At 36.2% G+C, this 25,854-nt stretch overlaps 4 protein-coding genes across 5 annotated transcripts; 2 read left to right on the forward strand and 2 right to left on the reverse strand.

Annotated features, from left to right (window-relative positions):
• Positions 1 to 501: 501 nt before the first annotated feature.
• On the reverse strand, positions 502 to 6,316 carry LOC147552963 (inorganic pyrophosphatase TTM2-like). 2 transcript variants are annotated; one of them, XM_086669500.1, is made up of 12 exons: positions 5,544 to 5,892; positions 4,351 to 4,694; positions 4,133 to 4,247; positions 3,798 to 3,993; positions 3,571 to 3,684; positions 3,276 to 3,449; positions 2,347 to 2,541; positions 2,090 to 2,212; positions 1,875 to 1,999; positions 1,624 to 1,747; positions 1,354 to 1,543; positions 502 to 735 (listed from the first exon to the last, which is right to left on the reverse strand). In XM_086669500.1, exons 2-12 carry the CDS (start codon positions 4,685 to 4,687, stop codon positions 656 to 658), a joined length of 1,773 nt encoding a protein of 590 aa, XP_086525626.1. In that variant the 5' UTR covers positions 4,688 to 4,694; positions 5,544 to 5,892; the 3' UTR covers positions 502 to 655. The 2 variants fall into 2 exon arrangements, with proteins under 2 accessions (XP_086525626.1, XP_086525625.1); XM_086669499.1 differs by having other exon boundaries at positions 561 to 1,106; positions 1,289 to 1,543; positions 5,544 to 6,316.
• Positions 6,317 to 6,366: 50 nt separating this feature from the next.
• On the reverse strand, positions 6,367 to 8,481 carry LOC147552964 (Peroxidase superfamily protein). The gene is made up of 4 exons (XM_086669812.1): positions 8,200 to 8,481; positions 7,775 to 7,966; positions 7,412 to 7,577; positions 6,367 to 6,921 (listed from the first exon to the last, which is right to left on the reverse strand). The coding sequence occupies exons 1-4, from the start codon at positions 8,431 to 8,433 to the stop codon at positions 6,503 to 6,505; spliced, it is 1,011 nt and encodes a 336-aa protein (XP_086525938.1). The 5' UTR covers positions 8,434 to 8,481; the 3' UTR covers positions 6,367 to 6,502.
• Positions 8,482 to 10,262: 1,781 nt separating this feature from the next.
• Positions 10,263 to 15,007, forward strand: LOC147552965 (uncharacterized). The gene is made up of 6 exons (XM_086669503.1): positions 10,263 to 10,963; positions 11,338 to 11,480; positions 12,075 to 12,215; positions 13,228 to 13,413; positions 14,278 to 14,402; positions 14,644 to 15,007. The coding sequence occupies exons 1-6, from the start codon at positions 10,753 to 10,755 to the stop codon at positions 14,867 to 14,869; spliced, it is 1,032 nt and encodes a 343-aa protein (XP_086525629.1). The 5' UTR covers positions 10,263 to 10,752; the 3' UTR covers positions 14,870 to 15,007.
• A 1,517-nt stretch (positions 15,008 to 16,524) lies between these two features.
• LOC147552966 (zinc finger protein CONSTANS-LIKE 2-like) lies at positions 16,525 to 18,235 on the forward strand. The gene is made up of 2 exons (XM_086669504.1): positions 16,525 to 17,490; positions 17,611 to 18,235. Exons 1-2 carry the CDS (start codon positions 16,732 to 16,734, stop codon positions 17,950 to 17,952), a joined length of 1,101 nt encoding a protein of 366 aa, XP_086525630.1. The 5' UTR covers positions 16,525 to 16,731; the 3' UTR covers positions 17,953 to 18,235.
• The last annotated feature ends 7,619 nt before the right edge of the window (positions 18,236 to 25,854 follow it).

Below are 25,854 nucleotides of genomic sequence, written 5' to 3' on the forward strand. Positions count from 1 at the left end.
TTCAATCATATTGAAACTTTGGTTGGTTCAGTTCAATCTATTCTATTTGGTTCAGTTGGTTCGTTGAACGTACTCCACGTAAATATGTATATACTCTTTAACATGGTAGGACCATGTAAACATGAGAAGACGACATGTTTCATGCTTCTCTTTTATAGAACTTGTTTTGATTTCAAATTGGACCGCAAAAGAGCTTTCTTCCATCTTCTTCTTATTAGTTCTATTATCTTTATGTGACTTACTTAATGACAACCTCACATTTTTTTCCTTTATTTGGTTGGTCTTCAAAGTCCTCTTTGAACCTTGTCTTGCCTCCCTTTCACTTGACCTTTCAGACTACACTTCTCTTTTTTGGCCTTTGCTTATAGGAAACTTCCCACATCTCATTCTCTTATGAATCTTTACCTCTATCTAAACTTCATTTTCATTTTCTCTCTCCCACCATCTTTTCATTTCACTTTTCCATCCCTCCAGTCACTTCCTACACTATTCATTAGATGATTTTGAGTTAATTTGATAGGACGATTTAGATTCAGACAATGAAAAAAACAACGACTACATACCCAAATGTTTCTAGACTAGTTCATCAACTCAAATCTACATCAATGGCCCTCTGTGTTTGTAGATAATATGTGAACCATAAGGGTTATGGTGTTTAAGTTTTGGAAAATAAAGAAATTAATTTCAATTTCTCCAAGCAAAGTGAAAACCACTCAAAAATACCCCTTCCCACAACTAACATTGTTATTGTAGTTGTATAGATTGATTATATGATCGCAATTCAGAGTCAATACATTGATATAACCCGTTCTCGAAATAGAAGAATTGCTTAATAGAATAGTACAAGTAGTAGATGAAGAATGTAAAAACTGTGTAGGAGGAGGAGCTCAGTTTCGAGATGATAGGCTCCTGAATAGAAGGATGCCCACGCCTGCAATTGCTAGTGTGAGAACAAGAGGAGCTCCAACCGATTCCAAATCAGCGATTCTACTTCTGTTGTTGGTTCTTCCTCGCTCAGGCCAATCAGCTAAACTTTCACGGAGAAAACTAGTCAAATTGTCTAACTGATGCATAACTTGGCGTTGTCCTCGAACAATGGCATTGACCTGTGATCATAGAAGAATTTTAATGAGTTTTACAGTCGAACTTGAAAATGATTATTTTGTCCCCCACTCTGACATAGCTAGATTAGATGACTTCGATTTGGACAAGCCCAAGACGATTAAAAGAAATAATGCCACTCAATAGTTGATATAATGGAATGAAGAAGCAAGAGAAATCACGGTACCTCTTCCATTAATGGAGATTCCCTCGCCAATTGGGAAGAAGATGAAGAGTTGGGTAAAAGTGAACTATAACCCAAACTAGGCATGAGAAGAGATGCAGATCCATTACAGGCTTCAGCTTGAAGGGCTAGGTTTTGTTGGCTAGCAGAGACTTTCTTGGCATTGAACCTCGAATTTAGCTCTTCAATCCTAGATGTGAATTCATCCATCCTCTCATGGAGAGTAGAAATTTGTTCTGAAAGTTGAGTAATAACTCCCTACAACAAATCCAAAAACAAGATTTACAAACATGAAGTGAGAGAATATCGGACATGCTTTCGTTGATTTTGTTTCAGACCTGGTTCAGATGCATAGCCTGTGACTTTGGGATTCTTCCGTCGAACCTTCTATTGTCAACTGAAAGTCGTGTCAGCTTCGATAGACTCTTTTCGCGCATGGTAGAATATGACTGCGACACCCCACTGGTTGAAAATCAAAGTTAAACCAATTAACTAACATAACCATCATTGAATTGAGTTTAGAGGAAAAGAAATTGAGTGAAACATCTGACACCACCAAACGTGCAAAGTCTAAATAACGAGACCAAACCTCTTATGGTTTGTATTTTTGGTTGTAACCCTATCAGTAAATAGTCGAGAAAGTGCATCTTTAGGACTTGACGCAACCAAATCTTCATCCATGCTGAGCTTTGTCTTCAAATCATCGGGCAGTGTCTGCGAAAATAATGAGACTAGTTATAAATCAGAAGGAGATGAGCTGAAAAGGTGAATTCATTATTAAAAGAGTGTCGAAAGTTTTCATACCATAACGTCATTTACAAGCTTCTCTAACTGAATCTGTTCGATATAAGTACGAGGCACATATGAACCTTCCATACCCAGTTGCTCTGCCACCGTCTTTACATACAGTCGATCTTTACCTTGCACCTCCCCAAAACCAGTAGAATTCTTGAGTTAGTGCTAAGTAAAGTTGATGAAAATTGCTGAATATAGTTTCAGTAAATGCTTCCTGTCTGCAAATTAAACGATCGGTTTTAGAGGTGCAAGTGATAGTGTGATACCTGAACATAGTGACGCTGTAGTTGCTCTAACCAGTCCATCTTTATACAGACTTTATCAGTAGAGAAGACAAGGCTGCTCCTTTTCAGTATGGCTGCTATAGTGTACCCCAAGGCCATCAACCCACCAAGAAGGCGGACACTTACTTCAAAAGATATTCTTGGTGATATTATGAATGGACTATCCGTAACCCATTCCTGAACTTGACAAGTAACAGATAAGAATAGACATAAAAGCTCGAAAGTACTAATCCGTAAGAGATTAAAATTAAGCATTATATAGTTTGAGATTTAGTACAAATGTTCACTTCTGTTAGAGAATAAGTTAGGCACCTTGTGATGTTATATTAATCTAGCATAACAGAATTTAACTCGAAAAAGATCGAAAGTGAGTGGCCGAGTCCATAAAACTTATATTCTTTCTCATGGGACTAAGCATTGGGCATCTGCCCTTGTCTAAATTTCCCCACTAGAATAGGTTAAGGCTACAATAACAACTAAGCCTTGTCCATAAATATCGTAGTTAGTTGGCCTAGTAGCCTTCAACTATCATCTCCGTCTCCATTGAACTGCAGTTCGCAACTTTGAAAACTCGGCTCCCCCTTAGAAAGGAGAAGGGGACATTTATAACTGATTCATACAGAAAAGGTAAACCCATTTAGCATCTCCAAACGTTTGAGTAAACTCGGCACGGCGGACAAGCTTTCAGCCTCTCCACAGGAATGCCTGTTATGCGTACTTGGGGAACTCAATCCTCCTCTAAAAATGAGGAGAAGGAGAGATTTCTAGATGATATTGTCATCCATACCAAAAAAAATACTAAGCAGCTCAAGTGCTCAACTTTTTTTTCTAGTTAATTGATGATATTAGCAAATAGTATGAGTTCACATATCGATAAAACTGAAAGAAGCAGTTACTTCTGAAGTACGAACCTCAAACATAAGGTTGTATTTTCCGTCTCTGTTCCGCATACGAAGATATGATTGACAAGCTTCAGGATCTTCACCGGGTGGTAGAAGATAAATATCGTAAGTCTCTTCTGAGGTTTCTGTATATTCACTGGGCATGACGGCCTTAATTTGATCCACTGTTAAAATTTTCCGAGACTGCAACAATCAAATACCAAGTTTTAGATGTTAAACTATAAAACTCTAGTAACATAAGAATGGTGGTCACTCATGGAAATTCAGAAATTCTAATGATGAAGTAATCACATAAGTTGGTAACCTTTAAAACATAGGTGGGATTCTGGAATCCCGTGAATGGATTAAACTTGTTGATTATTTTTATGTGCGCCGTTTGCAGATCAGGTTCGATAAAAGCCTTGTACATTGGATATACCTGCACAAAAGATAAGAGAAAAAGAGCAGTTTTAGACGTGACAGCTTGGTTACCTCATAAGGCAATCAAATACTTATCATAGCTATATCGAACATAGGGAAAAGGTAGAAAACCGTTTCAGAGATTTGATGGATTATTTCTTCTGGTTCTTGGCCAGCACGTTGTATATCTCGTAAAACACGTTTCACCAGATCGAAGTGAACACCACCTGTTACTGATACTCGAAGGTCTAAAAAAGGTCGCAATTTTTCACTCAGAGCATAGATGCCTTCAATAATAACAATCCGTGAACTTGGAACTTCAAGTGTCCTGGTATGAGTAACCACCAAGATATATAACAAATTTCAGAGTCGGGAAAAACACAAAATATGGGGTTTCTAGCTTGTCGTCTTTTACTTTTTTATTACCTAATAACAGAATACCAAATACCAAATATTAGGTACCCAACCTGTATCCCATTCGGCTGCTAGACTTGAAATCATACACCGGCACCTGAACAGACTTCCCATCTTTTAGGCCACGGATGTTCTGAAGCAGCGTGTCATAGTCTGTCAATCGTGGATCTGATTCATAGATAACAAGCATTAGACTTATATAGTCGTAGTATCAATTTTTTCTCGCTTACTAGCTTACTGTGTTAAGTTTCGTGACGGCAATAGAAGTTACCATCGAAGTTGCCATCTATAATACGGCTAGCATCATTATAGTTGTCCATTGATATAACAGCAATGCTAGGCATAAAATTGAGAATCTTCTCAGTGAATGCCGTCTTTCCAGCCCCAGAAGGGCCTGCAACACCAACCAGTATCAAGCCTTCATTTTTTTGGGCCAATAACTGACATGCTCGTATTAGAATAAAGAAACCCTTCTCAAAAGACAAGGGATCTACTATTGGGACAATCTCGTATCGATCAGAGTCTTTTTTCTTTATCAATTGAACCTGGTCTCTCAAAAGGCCAGACCTTCGTCGAGGAGAGTCGACACTAGAGATATCTTGAGCCATCTGAAACCTGAAATATGAATTTTCCGATATAAAAAATAAGCCACTCTGAGATGAAAGATATGTGATATAAGACCAAAAATCAAGTGAAACAAAATAGTTCGTGTCAGACAACCCCACGAAGATTTCATGGATCGACTCTTCATCAAAAAGTAATAATCAAACTAGCTGCACTTGTTGACTACATTAAAGTTTGAACTATCCAAGCGAGTAGTAATCGAACTTACTTATATCATAAAAACCTTTGGGAAGGAAGGGGAAGTAATCGAAAAATGAACAGAGGTTTTCTATGTGTAGAGAGTAACATCTAGATATCAATCCTACTCGAATAAATTCAAATCGACTTTCTTCGGATATTTTCAGCATCTGAGTGCTTGACTATCTGTCTATCTGATCTTAGTACTGGTAACTGTACAACCAGACAACTCGAAAATCCTAATTTAAACACACCAACACTAAAATTGGACGCGCCTAAGTTAGCAGCAAACCCTTAATGACACCCATATTTCACAAATTTCATCCATGAGCTCTGATATTTGAAGATATCAAAATCTTAATCATTAGAAGAAGTCTCAGTATATAAACTAATCAGGTTATGAACTACCTCAATTTTTCTTTAAAAGTAACTGAATTAACAAAATCAAACGGGTAAACTGTAAGCTCCAAATATGAAATCTAGAGAAAATTTATTCAAGAACTTAGCTTCATCACCCATGCCTATGGAATTATTCAAGAACAAGAAAGATATACCAAAAAATATCAATCACCCAGACCTTAAAATGACTAATTTATAAAACCCAGAAGAAGAAAAAAAAATCAAATTCGATCAAACTATCTTGATTATGATGATGATACTTACAAATAATTTTCTTGTGGTAATCTTGCTCAAGAACTCTGGAATTTGGAGGACTGAAATCTAAACTTTTATTTTTTAGTGGAATTGAGATTACTAGATAGTTGATTTTGTGGTTATAGGGTGAAACCAAATCTGGGGTAGTAAAGAAATTGAGGGTCTTTTTTTGGTTGAATGAAACAGTGGGTGAAAAGTGATTGATTAATGTATTTTGTTCAGTGGTGAACCAATTATCAGGAATTCTCCAAATTGGCGGTGGACAAGAGAAGAAGGAGACGTGCCCACCACTGGGACCTCATGGGATGGGTCTGCTTATTGCTTAGGTGTAGTTGCACCTTCCCGAGTCTAGAGATGCAAATGTGCTAGCACGTGAACGGACAAGATTTAGAGAGTGGACGGACAAGATTCAGAGAGTCGGATTTGACCAGAGCTTCATGGTTGTATCAATAAAGCTTTCGAGAGATTACAAATTTTCTGCCCTTCCGCTTTTGAGATGATTATTACACAAAGATTGCGTTATATGAACTTTGTTTTCGGTTGTTTTAGACGTTCTTTAATATTTCTCCCAATTTGATTGATCTTCATTAACATAGGTTCATGAACTTCTGATTCGTCGGAACAAAGAGTTCAACTGACAAACCTCTAATTTTATTAAAAACAAAACTTCAGTATTGTTGCTGAAAGGAGCAAGAGAAACTTCTTACTCGTTGGAGCAGATGAGCAAGGAGGTCCCTCAATAACCTTTAGATATCTTAACTTAGACAATCTTATAAATTCTCATTTCATAAATCAAAATCTCCAAATATATATACTCAAGAGATTTAATATAAATTTAATTTTAATATAGTTATACATATAAATGTGTCTTCCACTTCTTGATACCACAATTTAATAATACATAGTAACTCTTATAAATGTAATATATAAATCAAACACTTTCTTTTCATATTTTCCTTCATAATAATCTAAGTGTTAACAAATCTACAAATCTTTCTTACTTCCCCATTCTCAAAATCACCAGTAATATTTCCCATTTTCACCATGGAATCAGAAAATGCTTGAAAGAAAGCAATACCATCTTCGGCATATTTCCGTACTATATTCTTCGTTTCGATGGCTAGGACGCTAGAATACAATTCTTGGTCTGAGTTTAGTAATCCTTCTCCTCTTAATAGTATTTGATAGAAAGAATTATCAAAAAGAGTTGGAGTAACATAATCCATAGATGATTTATTTTCACTATTTCCTCCAATTGATGGACACATAGATTTCAAGTTGTTAAGGTGAGTCTCACTAATAAGATTCTTCTCCATTGTTTCTTGATAATCTCCATGAATTCTGTCCCTGAAGTTTTGGCATCTTGCTGAGCCTATTGTGTGTGCACCTATAGATTATGATCAAATCCAGGCATATATTACTTAGAAGAATCATAAACAAAGAATTCTTTGACTATTAAAATTTAGAGTTAAATCTGTTTGAATCTGATTTCAGGTGAATGAGATATTGATATTCAAAATATCGAGCTTAAATGACTTCATGCTTTTATATTGAGTAGAAACCAAAATTGATTTCTCACAAGATGGTATCAGAGAAGTTTGCACCACTGCTCACGCGCAGGTACATGCACGATGCAGGTGATAGGCCTCTATGACATATTAGTGGGAATATGATTAAGAATTTAAGATGTCCTACTCTTTCCTCGTTCGCGATTAATTTTATATCAATGGGTCTTTCAATTTTTTTTTTATTATTATCGTAAAGGAACTCCGATTAAAATTTGGCCCTGGAACTCTAAAATTTCAGTTAAGCCACTACCACAAACTTCATATTTAGGGTTGTATTCAAAGTAGAAGCCCAAAATTTGAAGTGCATACCAATAAGAGCCACCATCTCTGTGACAGAGAAACCTTGATAAATGAATTTAGCAATGAGAGATAGTAAACCCTGATCAGAAGTAGGAATATAAGTATTTGCTCCTTCAAAGTTTGCAGTTTTTGAGTCTTTTCTTCCTAATGGTACATGCCAGTATGGCCCTCCAACCTACAAAATATTTCATTAATTAGAATACATTAGCTCAAATGAGTAGCTTTAACATCTGGACCTAGCTAATAATAGAGTCATTCTATTGATACAATAAACTTATAACAATTAGACAATATTTTATCACCAGTCATATCAGATATAGACGAGACATAATTAGACGATCCGGATTCAAGATTTGGAAAAAAAAGATTTACCAAAATAACTGCATCTCTTGCAGCTATGGTGAGTAAATCTGCACAAGAAACAATCCCAGGGCATTCAGATTCAAGCTTGTTCTTGATCCTATCAACAATGTCAAATCCTTTTAAGGAATTCAAATTAGGCAAAGCTTTCTTCTCTCCTTGTAGTGTAATTGTATCATCTAACAAAATGGACCCATCACAACCCTGTCAAATCATTACCAAAATTAAACCATTGTAATTATGTTTCATTAACGCAACTTTTTTTAATGGGAAGTGATATATGAATAGATCGGTGGACCGCCATATGTACATACAAGACTTTCACATGAGGGGATATAAGAGGGTTGTTTATGGGAATTGACCCCATGGACAACTGAGGGTTACCCTTTCACGTGAGGGGTCTAAATTTACAATTTTCTTTTTGTTTAATGTCATACCTGCACAAAACAATCGTGAAAATGCAACCTAAGAACAAATGCAGCTGTATGTGGATCTTCTTGTACGACACATTCCATCTCTTTTCTCACGATTTCTTGGGCATTTGGACACGTCGATGTGTAATAATCCAAAGTTAATGAAGGGGTTAGAGCTTGAGAATTAATGATAAAAATGGAAATCAAGAACACAACTAGAGGTTGTAAAAAGAGAGGCATGGTATGGGGTTTTCCCATAATTCCTTCTAAATTAAGAACAAAGTGGTGTAGAGGGGAGAAAGAGGTTGGAATTGATGGATTTGATTAGACTCTTTATGAGTTTATATATAAGTAAGAAGAGTGTAATATTTTGGTGAGGGTTATGAATAATTAGATAATTAATTAATCAAATTGTGTATAATGGAAGGTAATATAATGTATGAAGGATGAAGGGGTTAGTCAAGAGAGGATGCAACTAATATTGCTTGGTTTGGTGATTATTTTCCTTAACTAAATTACCAAATTAATTTGGAGATATCTTCACTTCATAAAAGTTGATTCTCTTTTTGTTATAATTTTAATATTTTGGGCACGAGAAGAAGGTGAGAATGGATTATTACTTAAATATCACAAATAGAGTCTTTGCTATCGTGTTTGACTGGTAAATTTACATATAGAAAAATATATGTTGATTTTTACCCTAAGACGAAAATGGGTTTTACATAGATATATATATTTTGTAATAATTTATAAGGTTTAAAATAGTCCGTTGGAGACGGGAGAGGAGTCAATATTTTTATTCGTTGATTTTAGAAATTGAAAACGTCAACTATTCTGAAAAAGAGTTGCATCGAGTATGTAGGATGAACGACCTATCTATAACGTCTCTACTTCTTTCTTTATGTATGTCATCTTCGTATTCTATCTTTTTGTCTCTTTCTTTTATCTTTACATGCATCGACCTCATGCACCTATCTTGCTTACATGAACATTAACATTATAGTTAAAGAAACAAAGAGATGTACGGAAAAAATAATGTTAGGAGATATTATAATAATGTCTCATATAGGTGCTTGGTTAATGAGGTAACAACAACGATAAAATGTCTGAAAACTCAAGTTGAAACTCAACCAGAATCCGATATAGATAAATTGAGTTTGCCCAAACCACGTCGATGTAGATTCTTGTGTGCATTTGGGGGCACCCACACATTATTTTATGAGATAAAAGTGAAACATTTCCTCAAGTGAGAACTGTGCAAGATTTGACCCCTAGCTTCTAGAGAGTGTACAATAATAAAACCCTTATAAGCTTGGAAGTTTCAGTCATGTATAGATGAACCACCAATGGAAAAAACAAAGAAACCTATGCAAATAAAGTGACAATGAAAAATCTAGTAACCATGCAAAAATCAAGATTCATTTGTTAAGAAATTTGAGTCCCCAAATGATAATTCTTGAAGGTATAATGGAAGTTTCTTCGATAAAAAAAAATAATCATCAAATGTAAATGCTTCCTCTAGCATTGCAATTCCAAAATTGAATTGTTGAAGGAAAATGACATAACAATGAATTAATTGTTGATCTTTGATATCCTGCACTTTTCAAAGGATTAGATGGCAAAAACCCATATTATAATATGGTTTTGTTGCATTGGGTGTTGATTTTTCGAAACAAACCTCTGTTGATTTAGGCTTGAAATAGAATTGGGCTAAAACCCAATAGAACCTTGAATGTAATGAAGAAAATTCTATTAGCACCTCCATTCTTGTTAATAGCGGCTCCAGTTATTGGCGCCCTTCCCATTGGTTTCAGAAAATTGTTAAAAGTGCCAAGCACTCCTAATTTTGTATTTGACAGAAATAAAAAGTTTTATCCAAACCGAAATACATTCAATCTTACCTATTTCAAAGGGGCACAAAATACTTTTCTCTTTTTTCTTTTGCAATGATAAACATGATAAAAGGCCCGACATGTACAAAGTAACAACAAGCTTAAAAGCAACAATAAATAACAACAGATAACAGGCAAAGAAGCAGCAGACAGATGGTCCACAACACTTGGAACAACTTAGAACCAACTTTTCTCAAGTATGATGAAGTCTGCTCCATCATCCAAATTTTGGAATTACAAACTTTATTTTCTTCGTGTAATAAATCTTTGAGGCGTCTCAAGTTGAGAAAATCTATGAAGCCCCTCTCTAAACTAGTCACCATAGGAATCCAAATTGATTAGACCCAACTGAACCCGGGGCGAAGGTGGTCCAAACGAATTAACTACACTGACCGAAAGGGGTCGGGCCGTCGGGGACCCAGGGCGCTATTAACCCAAATGGGAGGCGCCAATGAAACTACCCTAGAATCAACCGCTTTAATTCAGCCCAAAAAAATCAATGGTTTAGTTCATATATTTCAGATCAATTTGATTTGGCTCCGTTTACTTGCGGGGAATTTCCTAAATCGGACATGAGATCTATCATTACGAAGGAAGAAGGAAGTGAGGATCTGAAGAAAATCAGCTGTTAGAATTTAGAGAGAGAAAGAGGAGAGAGAGAGAGAGAGAGCAAACCATTTGAAAGATGGGTTGCTCGTTATCTGGTCTGAATGCTCTATATGACGCCGTTAATGGTGGAGGAGATGTTTGGGTCAATGAAAACCGTTTCAGAATTGTGAAATTGCTCGGAGAAGGTGGATTTGCTTATGTTTATCTTGTTAAAGAAGTTGGTTCTGATTCCTCTTCCTCTACTGGTGGTTTTGGCGTCAAATTCAATGATCCTTCTCTTATTTCAGGTAATTCATCAAACCCCAGATCTCAAATTTGTAAATTTAGTAAAGGGTAGTTGATTATCCTTCTCTTTTTGTTTATGAGTTTCTACCAATTTCACATTAATCATATATTCATAGGTATTCAAGTATGTCAATCAAGAACCAATATCATGTCATGCTAAATCAGGGATTAAATTGCTAATTTTTCTAACTAATCAGTTACTGATCTGACAAAATGTGCTAAATAATGATGAATTATAACATGGGTTTTCATTCTTTTTTGTGTTTATGTCAGACCCATGATTTTGCTTTTCAATCTGTTTTTTCCTTCTTCTAGTTTGATTTGTTTTATGAGCCATTGTCACTTTTATTTCTAATGCATTTCTATGTTTTCAAAGAGGATGGTACATATGCAATGAAGAAAATTCTAATTCAAAACAAGGAGCAATTAGAGTTGGTGAGGGAGGAGGTTCGAGTTTCTTCTTTGTTTAGCCACCCAAATCTACTTCCACTTCTTGATCACGCTATAATTGCAGCTAAGGTAGCTTACTTTTGGTTTATTATGTTGTCTTCCTTTTTTCTTTTCGAAAATACGGGATTACAAAAGTACAATAGACATCATTATTAGTACATCAAATGACTTTGATAAATCATAAGGATGGAATATGCTCACAACTAACGTCAAACTGTCCTAACGATACTCATAAACCTAAAGGCCATTATTATACTTATCTACTCTTATTTTATACCCTTAGTAATACATATCAATAAATGATGGATTTCAATCTTCACCAAGCATCGATCCTGTGACCTATGGGTTTTTGGAGTGGGTGCACTCCACTGGAGCAAGAGCCCATGTGTATGTCGTCTCCCTTATTCACATACAGTATTTTATTGTATGTATCCAATTGTTCTTAAGCATAATCTTTTGCTAATTAGAGATTCATTCTGAGAAAAGTAGGGTTTTGGTAGAACGCACAATAACTCTCAAGAAATCTGTGTATCATGGTTGACTTCTTGAGACATCTAAACGACAGACTGATTAATAAGCATTAACCGGTATTGTTTCTGCTCATCACACAGAAAGTTTAAATGTAACTAATCAGTTTAATGTAAATGCTATGTTTCTTTCTAGTCTACAGAAGGAACCAGCAATCACGAAGCGTATTTGTTATTTCCAGTTCATTCAGATGGAACCATACTAGACAATACCAATTCTATGAAAGAAAAAAAGGAGTTCTTCTCGACCAGCGATGTTCTTCATATATTCCGACAGGTGATGAAGAATTCAAAATATCAATCACTTGGCATTTGTTACTTTTATGATATGTTTTCTGATTATTTAATGAAGTAGCAAAAAAAACTCTGAGGGCAGAAATCAGAATTAAGTGGTGGAGGTCCTTTTTTCGTGGACTATGATGATGCACTGATGACACATGTAAGCGGAAAGCAGAACCCATGATATTGTAGTTTTATCATTAGAAGAGTTATGGGTCCTGTTGCTCGTGCCATTAGTTTCGAATAATGATTATAAAAGTTAATCTCCATGTCAGTCCACTAATGCAAAACGAATTTGAAGGCTTCATGATTGAAATCTTACAGATTTTCTTTGATTTGGTACTTGTAATATCAATTCCTGTCATATATGCACTATGGTTCATGACGACGAAGACCTGTATACCAGACTAAATCTACTTCTTTGGGCTGGTTGTTATACTCCAGTGATGTCACTTTTGGTCATAACTTAGAAATACATTATCTTAATTCTTAAGTGAAGAATCTCATTCCGCAAGATAGATTTCTTTCTGATGAGTTTAAAACTTCTAAATTGAATTAGCTCTATTTTCCTGGGCAAAGTTGAAATACAATGAATATATCATTCCTACGGACATTGGAACTCAGTTTTAGTTTTTTATTTGGCTGCAACAGATGCCCTGGCACTTGCATCTGCGTGTCGAATACTCGGTGTGTTTCGGTTATAATGTGAGGTTATGTTTGTAATTGTGTGTATTGTGTTTGTAGTTGTATACAATCTTGTTGTGATGATAAATAGTACTCTAGATTAACGTCTTTTAAATCGAAACAGAAGTTGATGCGAGAGAAAAAAAACTCTAAGTAAAATAAAGGACATAATGATTAAAGAATATGTATATATGTACGTAACTATGTATAGATGTATCCTTACCCTGATTTGGTTTCTTCCATTCACCGTCTGCGGTACCTTGTTGCTTGAATTGTCAACTTCTGCTCAAATGAGAATTTTTTATTGACAAAAGTCTTATACGCAGGTTTGTGCAGGACTGAAGCACATGCACAGTTTTGATACTCCTTATGCACACAATGATGTCAAACCAGGCAATGTACTTCTCACATACAGAAAAGGAGAACCACCACTTTCCATTTTAATGGATTTTGGGAGTGCTCGGCCTGCAAGAAAGCAAATCCGATCTCGTTCTGAGGCTCTACGATTGCAGGTACTGCAATCGTGCTTTCTTCCAAAGCTTTCGGTTATGCTATTCTTTTTCCACCAACTACTTGGGAGGTTTATATTCGAAGTTGTGACATTGAGGGTTTAATGGTAATCTAGGTAACAGGGATAATCCTTTTTTACAATCTTGTTTGGACCATGAAGTATCACTCTAAATTAACGCCTTCTATATATAATGTGACAATAGTTGGTCCAACAACTTTTACCAATATCGGACGACGATACCCATACGCCCATATTATGCATGTTGTAATCAAACTTAAAAATTTCTTCTTTTAACCAATACGAAAAGTAGCCTCTTATGAAGAAACCAGCATTCTCGTTTGCTGATATATTGATTTCCAGAGTCTTCTTTGGGACGATGTTAACAACCACTTAATGTTGCGTGAAGTGTTGCAAGGCGAGGCGAGAGGGTGATTTCATGAGCCTGTGTCTATAGTCGGTGCACCTAGTCGAGCACCTAGTCGAGCACCTCTGGTCTTGGGGAATGGTACCCCAGATGCCTTCCCTGGTTTCATCCTTCTATGTTGTTTCATGTGTTTTCCAGAAATATCCACGATATTGTTACAGTTTTATAAATGGCTTTGAACTTCATGACCTGCCAGCTCTGCTTCCTCTGACACCTCATGCCATTTCTCCATCTTCAAGTTTCACTTTCATAACGTTACAGTTTATAAATTTTATCCTTATAACCATCAACTATGCACATTAGAAATATAATTGTGCTCTATATTCCTTCCGAATCGAATTTAAAATCAGTTTAGATTAGTAGAAAACTTGATGAATGTACTCCTCTCTAGCTAATATTAAATATGCTTACATGCTTCGGTGGTTGTATACTTGTATGTAGGAATGGGCAGCAGAGCATTGTTCTGCACCTTATCGAGCTCCAGAGTTGTGGGATTGTCCAAGTCATGCTGATATTGATGAGAGAACAGATATTTGGTCACTTGGATGCACATTATATGCAATAATGTAAGTATTTTAAAATCATTTCAATGGCTCTTAGGGTAAAGAACGCTGTGAATTGCGATGACATATTAACAGATGTTTTGCCTCGTCTCTGAGACTGACCATAATTCCTTCGAACATTTTCTTTTTCGCCAACTCATTTTTGAATTGTTCTTTGAACTTTAAAGTTGTATTTAAAATATCACAAGAAATTTCGAAGTTTTTCTGATGAACCCGCCCTTACTTCTGCAACTATATATTGCAGGTATGGTGTATCACCATTTGAGTACGTACTAGGGGAAGCAGGAGGAAGCTTGCAGTTAGCAATAATAAACGCACAAGTAAAGTGGCCCGTAGGGCCTAAACCTCCGTATCCAGAAGCTCTTCACCAGTTTGTAACATGGATGCTCCAGCCTCAAGCTGCACTACGTCCTCGCATTGATGATATCATCATTCACGTCGATAAGTTAATCTCGAAATTCTCTTCTTGATTTGAAAAATATATACTCTGTGGCCTAACCGAACAATGTTGAATCAAGAAACGGAAACACAGGTAAAAAAAACATTCAAATGTTAAACTAATTGAATCTTTACTGTTATTAATAGAAAAATGCAGTTTTCTTCTTGTATGCTGTCATGAGTTTCACTTACTAGGGTTATATGTATGTGTTCACACTTCATTCTTTTCATATGAGTATATGATGCAATAGAAGTGCAGACCGGTTATGAGCTTAAAAAAACCTAAATTCAGAGCTCGACTACACTTTTAACATGTTAACAATTCAGAATTGATGTAGAGAACTAGTAACTAAGGTGGTGTTGTTCTTTTTCTAAGTCTGGTCTAAGTTTGGCTCCAGGTTTGAATCGAGTTGAGCCAAAATTTTAAGACGTTTATTTTTGTGTGGTTCGTCTGAATGGCTGATTGAAGTTGTTTTTTGATATATTTTTTTATCCAGAGGAGTTAGATTTTCATGAAACAATTGACAGAAAAACAGTCAAGTTACACTGATGCCCAGTGGGGTCACTCGGTCGTCGGGGGTTTTTACATTTACCCCATTGGCCCAACCCATTTACCAGGGCCATGGGCCCACCAATCGGCCTTTTGCAGGCTGGAGAAATGGCCCGACAGATTGAAATCTCAACCTAGCCGGGGCCGGTCCAGGACAGAGAGTCCAGGCCAGTGTTGAGCCAGCCCCACTGATCCAAATGACACCACTAGTTTACACCAAGGAAGGTTCTCTCTTACTGTAAATGATTCCAAAAGCCAAGAAGCACAATAGAGAAGATCCCAATCAGCCACCCCCTGAGGGCCTGACCCTACCTATAAGGAAGGCCAACCTTTTGCGGGTACAAAATTTGGGTAGAAAAATGATTTGTTTCCCCCAGGCCTTCACCAACACTTCTTTTTTTCACGCTTGGAAGAGTGTTGGCAGACTGCCATCGCCAACGATCTTTCAAGAAAAATAACATAAAATTTGTTCTCTCTCTGTCTCTCTACCTCACCCTAGTCGACGACAGGGAGTTGCCGTCAAATGGGGTTAGAAGGGAAAGAGAGAGATTAAGGGTCACCGACAGATGGAAATGCGCCCCGCTAAGAGAAAAATGGGTTGTTTGTATTCTAAAATTTTGAAAGCCTCCAAAATTTTTGTTTGTTTTCCCAAAACATCCGGCTAAAACAAAGACAGTAGCAGACAACTCAAGGTGTAAATTACCTACTTCTCTCTCCCTCTCATTTTGTGCCATGTGTCATACTCAGATTCTTCCCTCTTAGAGCATCTCCAATGGGACACTCAATCTCTAACACTTAGAGTGCCACGTGTGACTTTTTGAAATTTTTGTTAAAAAATCATCTCCAATGGAACACTTTGTTAGACACTCTATTATGAGTTGGACACATTTATTATAGAGTGTCTAGAGAGAGAAACTCTAAAATGAGAGTGTCTACTTGAGACTCTCTAAGTGTTACTTTATTATTCCAACCAATAGAAAATTTTGCTTTTCAACTACTTTTTATATATTGAATTGAAGAGGGACATGTGTATTAAATAAGAGATTTTAGAGATCTCCATTGGAGACCAAACAAATGTAGAGTGTCTCTACATTGACACTAGGAAAGAGAATCTTTATTTGACAACTAGATTTTTAGAGTGTTTAGTAGAGTGTCCCATTGGAGATGCTCTTAAATCCCACATCTCTCCTCCCCTCTGCCTCTGCTTTCTTCCTTGCATTTTGTTTTATTGGGATGAAATATCTTCCTCACTATTTCACTCTCAGACATCTCCTAACCATTTTTCTAAGAGATACAAAACTCCCAACTTTCTCACAATTTTAAGTTCAGAGTAGAGTGGAGAAAATGTTGAATGAGGTAAGAAGTTCAGGTGGTGGAGTATGGCCACGTTTATGTGATTCATGTTGTTCATTACCCTGTTCAGTTTATTGCCATGCCGACGCCGCTTACTTATGTACAAATTGTGACAGACGCGTGCACGAAGCAAATCATGTAGCTGCACGTCACAAGCGCGTGCGGATTTGTGAAGCCTGTGAGTATGCTCCTGCAGCTTTTACTTGTAAAGCAGACGCTGCTTCCCTCTGCACATCTTGTGATGCTGAAATTCATTCAGCAAATCCACTCGCACGTCGTCATCACCGTATTCCAGTCCTTCCTATCCATGGCTATACCTCAACTACCCACTTCCCTTCTAGACCTTTCGAGTCCAAACATAATAACCCAACTTGGTCATTCGACCCAAAATTGGTTTCACAAATTCAAAATGAAACAATTGAAGAACAAAAACAAGAACAAGAAGAAGAAGATGAAACTTCATCTTGGTTGTTGCTTAGTCCTGCTAAGATTCATAAGAACAATGGCAATAGTAATTATCAGAGTAATAAGAATCATGGGTATTCTTCATTTGACAGAGAAGTTAATGAATATTTGGATCAGTATAACCAGCAAGAACAACTGCACAATTTTCATGGGAAGGATGATGGGATGAGTAGTGACAGTGTTGTACCAGTTAGCCAACAAAATCAGCAGCAGAGTGTTCAACTTGACATGGATTATGAAGCTTTAAAATCTGGGTTTAGTTATACTTCTTCAATTAGTCAAACTGTAAGTTTTTTGTTTCTATATAATATTGAATTTTATACTTTTAAGATGAATTTGGATCACTATTTATGTTATGTTTTCGGGTTTATCTTGTTACTGATTTTGGGTTTCATTTTGAATCAGATTTCTTTGACATCGATGGACAGAAATATTGTTCCGGATTGTAGCACAAATCATATCTTGAACAACTCACATACAAGAACTTCGAACGGGAAAATTGATATATTTTCAAGTCCTTCAATTCAATTTCCGACACAATTTAGTCCAATGGATAGAGAAGCAAGAGTACTTCGATACAAGGAGAAAAGAAAGAGTAGAAAGTTTGAGAAAACAATAAGGTATGCCTCGAGGAAAGCTTACGCAGAGGCTAGACCTCGTATTAAAGGTCGATTTGCAAAGAGAATAGATGTTGAAGTTGAACAAATGTTCTCCGAATGTGGATATGGAGTTGTTCCATCATTCTAACTACATCAAAAGAAGGAAAACCCTAAAACCTAAGTCTTAACCCTAGACAAGAGTGGACGTCGAAAGATATTTGTTGAAGTTGATTGATCATTATTCGAAAATTTAATAGCCGAAAGTGGATTCGAGGTATCGTGGTTGTTTTAACTTTCTTAAGGAAAAAAATTTCCTTTGTCAAAGAAGGGAAACAACTTCTACTATTTTTGTGTATTTCTTAAGAAGTTAGGATAAATGAGAAGTAGTGAATTGTGTACATTGATCTATATCAAATGTTTGTTCATCCCTTTATCTCTAATCCCAAAAATAAGTAACTATATGTTAATTAGTTACCACAACTTTAAGAGACCACAAATTTATGAAGTTCACAAAATTATTATTCTAATGAGTTTGCATTATACTATGTTGAAGCAATTAAGCCTTTCGACAAAAAAACAGCAACTAACCCTTATTTGCACTGATCAGCGATCCGACCCTTACAAACAATGCCTGTGTAAAGTGAAAAGTTATAAAAGATTAAGTTATTTGTTCTAAATTGATTTTGTACCCATTATTTACCTTCGGCCGTTTAATATAATTTTGCCTCCGGGTTTTGTAAGCAAAATTATATGAAACAATTTTATAAGCTTTAGGTTTGGTTTTGGTGTTGGTGATTGGGTTGTAATTCCAGTTAGAATCAAAATTAAGATCTCTCTTTGTTTTGTCTTCATTATAACAGAGTCTTGGTTTATTCTAAAAGTAGAATATTTCCTTTCTTCGGCTTACAACTAGATAGACTATAAATGAGTAATGACTATCAATAATCATTCTTTCGGTTTAACTGAGTTAGAACGAAAAAGAGTTTAGTAGAGGCGAGAGTAAATTCTCAACATTTTATACAACTGTAACAGTACCAACAGTTAGAGTGTATGCCTTTGGGATACAACGACTATTCCTTTCAGGGTTGTGATGGTAGTATACAGTTCAGAAAGCGAGCGAACCTTGAAAGTAATATGAGCTCCTTGAATGCTTTAACTGGATCCTCTAGACGCTAAAATACTTCTGACTTCAGATTCTAGACATTAGAATTCTTCTTTCTTCCTTTACTAGACAAATTAGAATTTCTCTGAAATCAGAATTATATTCCAAACACACTTCGAATTTCTGCATTTAAAAGAGAATAGAAGAAGAAAATGAATTGAATTTTCGAGATGATTTGGATGAATGCATAATCAATGCACCTTTTGGGTATCTAGGGATACATCTCTTGAAAAGGAGGACTTTTTATGAAGTTTCTTTCCAAATTAGAGTCAACTGCAATATCTTGCTTAAAGACTCAGATGGAACGCCCTTTATCCGATCTGTCCAGATTATTCCCAATAGATGAGGCCAGATGGCCATTAGATGAAAATACAAGCTTATCCCACTTCATGCCCGACGCGGGTGGGATGCGGGTGGGACGTGAATGATTGGATCCTCGTGGATCTAATGATCCTGGTGGCACTCCATCAACACTCCCCGGTGGATGCAACCGGTAGCCGTTATATGGCGGCCTTTCGTGCGGGTAAAACACAAGCCACCCGATCTAGACGTGCTCGCTTTGCACAAATGACCCTCAACCGAGTTGTTTTGCCGTTAAGTCCATAGTTTAACCTAAGTTTGTCCAAGTCTTAAACTTGAATATCTCATTATTCCTGAATTGAATTCAAGTGATTCTTGACTTTAATTCGAAGAGCTCGACGAAACAAACACAATGAGGTGGTCCATTTCTGAATTTGACAAGTCGGATTGAACTAATATCGACTCCGACTGCAACCGATGGAAAAGACAAGAAAAACTCACTGTGGTGAGAAGAAAGTGATCTTTTACCACAAATCTAACCATTGAAACCCAACCACTTAAATCCATTGGGTTTTTTTCTGGTGGTCATTCCCTTGCCTTCCAAGTTATCTCACTCACTTCTATACCTTTATTTTGTTGATTGTTTGGGATCTTAGGAGATAGAAGAATAAGAAAAAAGAATTTCTAGAGATGAAAAAGAACAGAGAAGTCTAGTCTCAAACTTGGCCTTTAGTAAAAGCTCACTGCACTTTTGGCCCTTTTCTTTTCTAGTGCTAAAAATATTCAAAGGAGAAAGTGAAGGAGAGAGAGAGAGAGAGAAAGTTTAGCCAAGTGTAAGGCAATGAAAAGAAGAGGGTACATGGGCAATGAGCTTTTATTGGATAGATTGAAGGCTCTCCATTCCAATCAGGGGTGGCTACTATTGAAACTTGGTATGCTCTTTTGCTTTTGGTTTGGAGCCCTAATTGAAACTTCCCTTTTGCTCTTTGTTCACTTTAGGAATCCGTTTATGAATTTTAATTGGCAATTCTTCTTCACTTTTATCCACTTGAGCATTAGCAATGTGGCTGGATTCTTAAAGGGTGCATGTCAATTTTATGTCCATTTTCTTACATCAAAACAAATTATAGTTGTTATACAGTAAGATTCTGCATTTGTGGTGCTATGTTTTTCTAATAATATTTTTCATAGATCATCTCAAGAAAGAGTTATAACGGAGTTTCGTGGAAGGGTCGTGATCGTTTTTTTTACATAACGAAAAGGTTAAGGAGTCACAAAGACCAATTAACTTAACAAGATCATCTCAATTAATTTTAAATTGTGTGTCAACAAATTTAACATGGTATTAGAGCTAGATCTTTTTTTATTATTTTTATGAAAATGGGCGCTGCCTAACTTTATTAAATCTCACAACAAGAAAATGTTGGATTTATCTATCTCCAATTGACTTACAATACTCCCAGGAACCGTAATCAATACACTTGGTGTGTCATAATTGTTCCTAGTATAAGAATTAGCTAGTAAATGTGCGAGTTTATTCGTATTTCTCGGACAATAAGCAAAACTACACTTATTAAGAAGTGTCATATTAGTTTTAATATCAAGAACAATAGATTGAATCTTCCATAATATATCGTCTTCTAGGTTAGAGCAAGTCTTTACCACATTCAAGGCGGTGTCCCCTTCGATTATAAAATCATATTCAGGTAAGTCTGCAGCTAATGTTGAAGCTAGAAGTGCAACTTTTGCTTCAGCTTCAAGTGCCGATGTAGCGCTTGTTTCATGAGCCAGGGCCATCACAAATTCACCAGTAAAGGCTCTGCAAATAACTGCAAGCTTTGCTTGCCCTTCCTTGTACCTCGCATCAAAGTTTACTTTAAGTTCATCGGGCAAAGGGGACTTCCAAACCTCTGAATTAATTAGCATAGTCTCCTCATTTGAATTACATAATGACTGACCTGAAGTCATAAACTCATCATTCAATTTCATTGCTGCATTTATAATTTGTCGGGAGATGCTAGAGTGCCCAAATTTTTGGGCATTTTAATGCCCAGCTGATGTGGAATCACTAAAAGACAAGGGTTTTTCAAAGTTTGACTACGGTGGGGACCGCTTTTGTTTCTAAATGAGGAAATATGTCACCCTCTAAATACCAATTTCTAAGAGCATCTCCAAACGTCCAACCTCTATATTGGCATAATCTCTATATTTTCACTCCTTAAATAGAGTTTCACTCCAAACGCAAAACACTATTCAAGTCTCTATATTGACATCTTTATTATTTTATTAGTTTTAAATTTATAACTTATTATTTTTATTACTTATAACTTCTAAAATTTGATAAATTAAATATAATTAATATAGATTACATATAAAAACATTATATTAAAAAATACATATAATATTAGAGATATTACAATGCGTACGTTACTACAAATCTTAGAGATATTACAATGCGTACATTACTACAAATTACGAAAATATGAACTAATATTGTTACGTAACTACCCGTAAAATTATTTAGTACTCCGGTAAGTCTCCACCTTCGCCTCCACTTCTAGATTCGCCTCCATCTACACCTCCATACCCACCTTCGTCTACACCTCCATACCCACCTCCGTATCCACCACTTCCGTATCTATCAATTTTGTATTTTGTTAAGTATTTTATGTTTATTAATAAAATTTTAATTATGGTCATTTATAATTATATAATTAATTAAATAATATTCTTAGTTTTTAGAATACAAAAGTAATGGGACACAAGTGTCAATTCATAAAAGATATTAAGGACTCAAGTATAAATTTTATGGCAACCAAGGACTAAAAATCTATTATGTCAAATCAGCTCTATAATATAAAGAAGTGAATAGTGAGCCTTCACATGTGAAGGCTCACTATTCACCATTCTCTACATTATAGAGAAGTAGAGGAGCCTTTGGAGCTCCAAAATCTCTATTTATGGAGAAATAGAGCACGTTTGGAGATGCTCTAAGTCACTCTATCATTTGCCTAATTTGTCTCCCTCCTTGCAAAGAATTATCGATAACCAATTTATTTCTCGTTTTCCATAAGTACCAAGCAACACAAAACCGTAATGTAACTATCTTCTCCTCTTCTTCCCCTGCAATCCGATCATATAAAATATCATGAAAACTTCTTTGTCCCTCCAATCTCAGGTCAAGTGGTGGTAATTACCTAGCTGTCATATATAATAGATTTCGCATCACCTGCAAAAAAAAAAACGCATATTAAGCTAAAAATACAACATGTGAGAGAAACATGTAAGCATTAGGCCATCCAAATGTCATTCTAAAAAGGAGTCCTCCATGGTTGTTGCTTTCTACTTGCACTTTTCACACCTGGCCCAACCAATAGATCGTGACATGGATATTCCAATTTATCCTGATTGTTCATTGTTGTCCATTTCAATGAGGTCCTTTCAATGCCAAAACTTCAACAATCTTGTTTAGTAACTAATGAGACATGGGAAAGTGGCAAAGGCCCTAGGTTTAGGGGTTTTTTTTTGTCTTCCAAGAAATGCTTCTTATGGGATTGTCTAAATCTCAAGCCCTAATCTTCATTTGGCTTTTGTGCATAGATTGTCGCTTCCACTTACTGAAATATACTATGCTTTTAAAAAGTGTTTCTCCTAGGTGATAAATTAGATGAAAAAGGGAATAACATATCTACCACATGGTAAAGCCAATTACTCAAATGTACTATCATTCCCATATCATCTATCCCATTGGCTTGCCAAGAACCAATCCTATTCAACACTTCTTTATGAACAATATATCATCGATAGTTCCTTCCTACGTGTTAGCTTTACGGATGCACTTTTTCCAACTAGATGCGGTCTGGATATCATGTCGAATGAGTTTAATTATATTCAAGTTGTGCTCTTATCTGGTCAACTTTTTCAAGCTATAGCCATTCATTCACCTCATCCAACACAACCAACTTCACTAGAAATCTTTTGAGCATCTTTGAGCGTAAAGTTTTCGTCTTTATGGACATCGATAAAGGTCAATCCGCATTTTCATCTTCACTCGCAATGTTCGCATAAGAAAGAGAACATTTCATAGATTGGGTGACCCAAAGGCTCCATTTGCTTATGGAATCCTATGGATCAATGAACACAAACCCACACTTTGGGAGGATAATCAACTGCATGTTTAGTGATTTTACTCTAGTATTGGTGAGAGAATTGGGACTCAAACAACACGAAGAACTTTTAAGCAGGAGGGTTACAGACAATACTAAAGAACATGTATGAGGTCCTTAGTTTATGAAAATAAAACGGGCACTATCTCCGCCTTTTGAAAGCTTCCTGGTTATGCCGTTTACCATTTCACATGTCTTTTTTTTTTTGTTGAAAGTTAATCTAATGTCTTATATTCTCTTGTGGAGCTCATTTTAATCGAGTGGTAACATGTATATTTTTTATTGGAGAGACCAAGGTTCAAATCTTACCATTAAAAAAGGGAAATGATAGAGTGCCCAGCAATTTTGCCCATTAAATTGCCCAACTTTCCTTATTTAGAAATAAAAGCGGTCCCCACCGTAGTCAAACTTTGAAAAACCCTTGTCTTTTAGTGATTCCACATCAGCTGGGCAATTTAATGGGTTAAAAACTGGGCACTCTAGCATCTCCCATTAAAAAAAGGGTTATTTTCCTAATGGCCCCCAACTTTGTGACCAGCTTCCCGCCTCCCTACTTTACGAGAAATACCCATATGGTCCCCTTTTTTCGTTAACTTTAATTTTCCGTCACTCTCTCTCCTCCATCTCTTTTTCTTCTCTGCCATGTCACGCCACATCATCTGTTACGCCACCTCACCACCTTCTCCGGCAGTGGTCGCCGGCCAGCCAAATTTCCGGCTTTAGTAAAGCTTAATATTGTCTCGAAAACATGGAATATCATATGAAATTAGATAGGAATTGCACGAATTGGTGTTTGGATTTCTCTACTAGAACGTTTTGTATTAAACTACGAAAAAACTATTATAAGAGTACACAACATAAATATACGACTATTGAACAACAATATAATATTATAGGTTTTATAGGCAATGCTCAAACTTGTTAAAGGCAAGCTTGTTAAAGGCAATTTCTAAAATAGTTAAAAGTAATGTATGCAAAGGAGGCAATGCCTCAACTAATGTTTGACCTAACGAACACAATTGACGCTGTTAGGTTGTTGCCGGCCGGCGACCATAACAAGAAAAAGACTTTCTTCTTCATTCACTTTCCTTCTTCTTCTTCCATTTCCGGCGAAGGGCGACCATAATACTGTATCTATATCTCCTGGTTCGGACTTTATTATCATAAGTGGTGTTAGTTGTTGTTATGAATAATGCATTATTTACTGGTAAAGAGATGTTCAACAAATAGCAAGATCAAAGGCGAAGATGTTATAGAGAGAGAGAGAGAGAGCGGAAAGAGAAGAAAAAGAAAGAAGGAGAACGAAGTAGGAAGAAGAAGAATAGGAAAAAAAAAAGGTGGGTGAGAGTTACCTGGTCAACTCCTTTTGACCAAGTCATATGTGGAAAATACATTGTTTTTAAAAAGTTTGGGCATTGCCTATAAGATTTCTCTAATTCCTTTTACATCTCAAATGAAATCCGGTAGACCAAAAACACCCAAAAATAATAGGTTTCAAAAGCACGTACAACAAATAAATACATATATGCAGTTCAAGCATTGAATTATATGCACGACCATGAATCAACACAAAATTCAAATTATGTGGGAACTCCAATACCACGATACCTACAAACCCTTTAGTGAAGTTTAATTACCTCTAAAAATGTAAAGCCAGAGTTAAGTATCATTTAAATGAGTGCCTATAATAATGAGTGCCTTTATAGGCGCCTCTTCTTTTTTCCTCTTGGCCTGCCTTCACTCCTAGCGCCCTCACGGATTGGGCAGTCTAAGACATTCAAACTAGGCCTACTGCACTATGGGTTTGAACAACACGGACTAGGCTCAGACCGACTACTCTCAGATTGCCTTGTAGGTGGGTCCCAGACTGCTTAGTCCGAAGTCTAAAGCCCACAGGGTGCTAAGAGAGGGTGGACGAAGAATAAAAAAGGAGGTGTGCCCATAGACGCGCCCATAAATAGTTAAATAGGATTAAAACCTTGGGAACCTAGCTAGTCCCAATTGGCCGAATGATATGATTCACTTATCAATATTAAAATCTTGTTAAGCCGAAAGGTCACTTGTAGACCCTAGAGTGGAAGCCTATTGTTCATGAGAAGTAAAGACTACACTAAAAGTTCCTACTCATGCACACACATCCTTTCTTTTCTTTCTCTGTTTAGTTACATCATCAATCAAACATGAAATTATTTTCATAAAGATTACTTAAATACCCCTCTATAATTCTAAAACAAAGAAAGAAAATTTTAAATTGAAAAATGATTTTTTCTTGTTAAAGGAATTAAAATAAAAAATACATTATTTTAAATAGAATTAGCATGCATAAATTAATCCAATGATGGGAAACTAAAAGTAAGGCTCACAAGTCACAAATAACTAGTAAATGAAAAAAATGGACGAAAAATGAAGAGACAACGAAGTC

This window comes from Eschscholzia californica, unplaced genomic scaffold, assembly GCF_041429995.1.
Source record: "Eschscholzia californica isolate CP2 unplaced genomic scaffold, dmEscCali1.0.p SCAF_3, whole genome shotgun sequence".
Lineage (NCBI taxonomy): Eukaryota > Viridiplantae > Streptophyta > Magnoliopsida > Ranunculales > Papaveraceae > Eschscholzia > Eschscholzia californica.

Coding starts and splice junctions, on each gene's coding strand:
- LOC147552963 (XM_086669499.1), bottom strand. CDS start 4,687: ATGGCTCAAGATATCTCTAGTGTCGACTCTCCTCGACGAAGGTCTGGC. Junction 4,248..4,350: donor TATAGATGGCAACTTCGATG/GTAACTTCTATT, acceptor TCTATGAATCAG/ATCCACGATTGACAGACTAT. Junction 1,544..1,623: donor AGGCTATGCATCTGAACCAG/GTCTGAAACAAA, acceptor GATTTGTTGTAG/GGAGTTATTACTCAACTTTC.
- LOC147552965 (XM_086669503.1), top strand. CDS start 10,753: ATGGGTTGCTCGTTATCTGGTCTGAATGCTCTATATGACGCCGTTAAT. Junction 11,481..12,074: donor ACGCTATAATTGCAGCTAAG/GTAGCTTACTTT, acceptor GTTTCTTTCTAG/TCTACAGAAGGAACCAGCAA. Junction 13,414..14,277: donor CTGAGGCTCTACGATTGCAG/GTACTGCAATCG, acceptor ACTTGTATGTAG/GAATGGGCAGCAGAGCATTG.
- LOC147552966 (XM_086669504.1), top strand. CDS start 16,732: ATGTTGAATGAGGTAAGAAGTTCAGGTGGTGGAGTATGGCCACGTTTA. Junction 17,491..17,610: donor CTTCTTCAATTAGTCAAACT/GTAAGTTTTTTG, acceptor ATTTTGAATCAG/ATTTCTTTGACATCGATGGA.
- LOC147552964 (XM_086669812.1), bottom strand. CDS start 8,433: ATGGGAAAACCCCATACCATGCCTCTCTTTTTACAACCTCTAGTTGTG. Junction 7,967..8,199: donor TTCACGATTGTTTTGTGCAG/GTATGACATTAA, acceptor ATGATTTGACAG/GGTTGTGATGGGTCCATTTT. Junction 7,578..7,774: donor CAAGAGATGCAGTTATTTTG/GTAAATCTTTTT, acceptor AATATTTTGTAG/GTTGGAGGGCCATACTGGCA.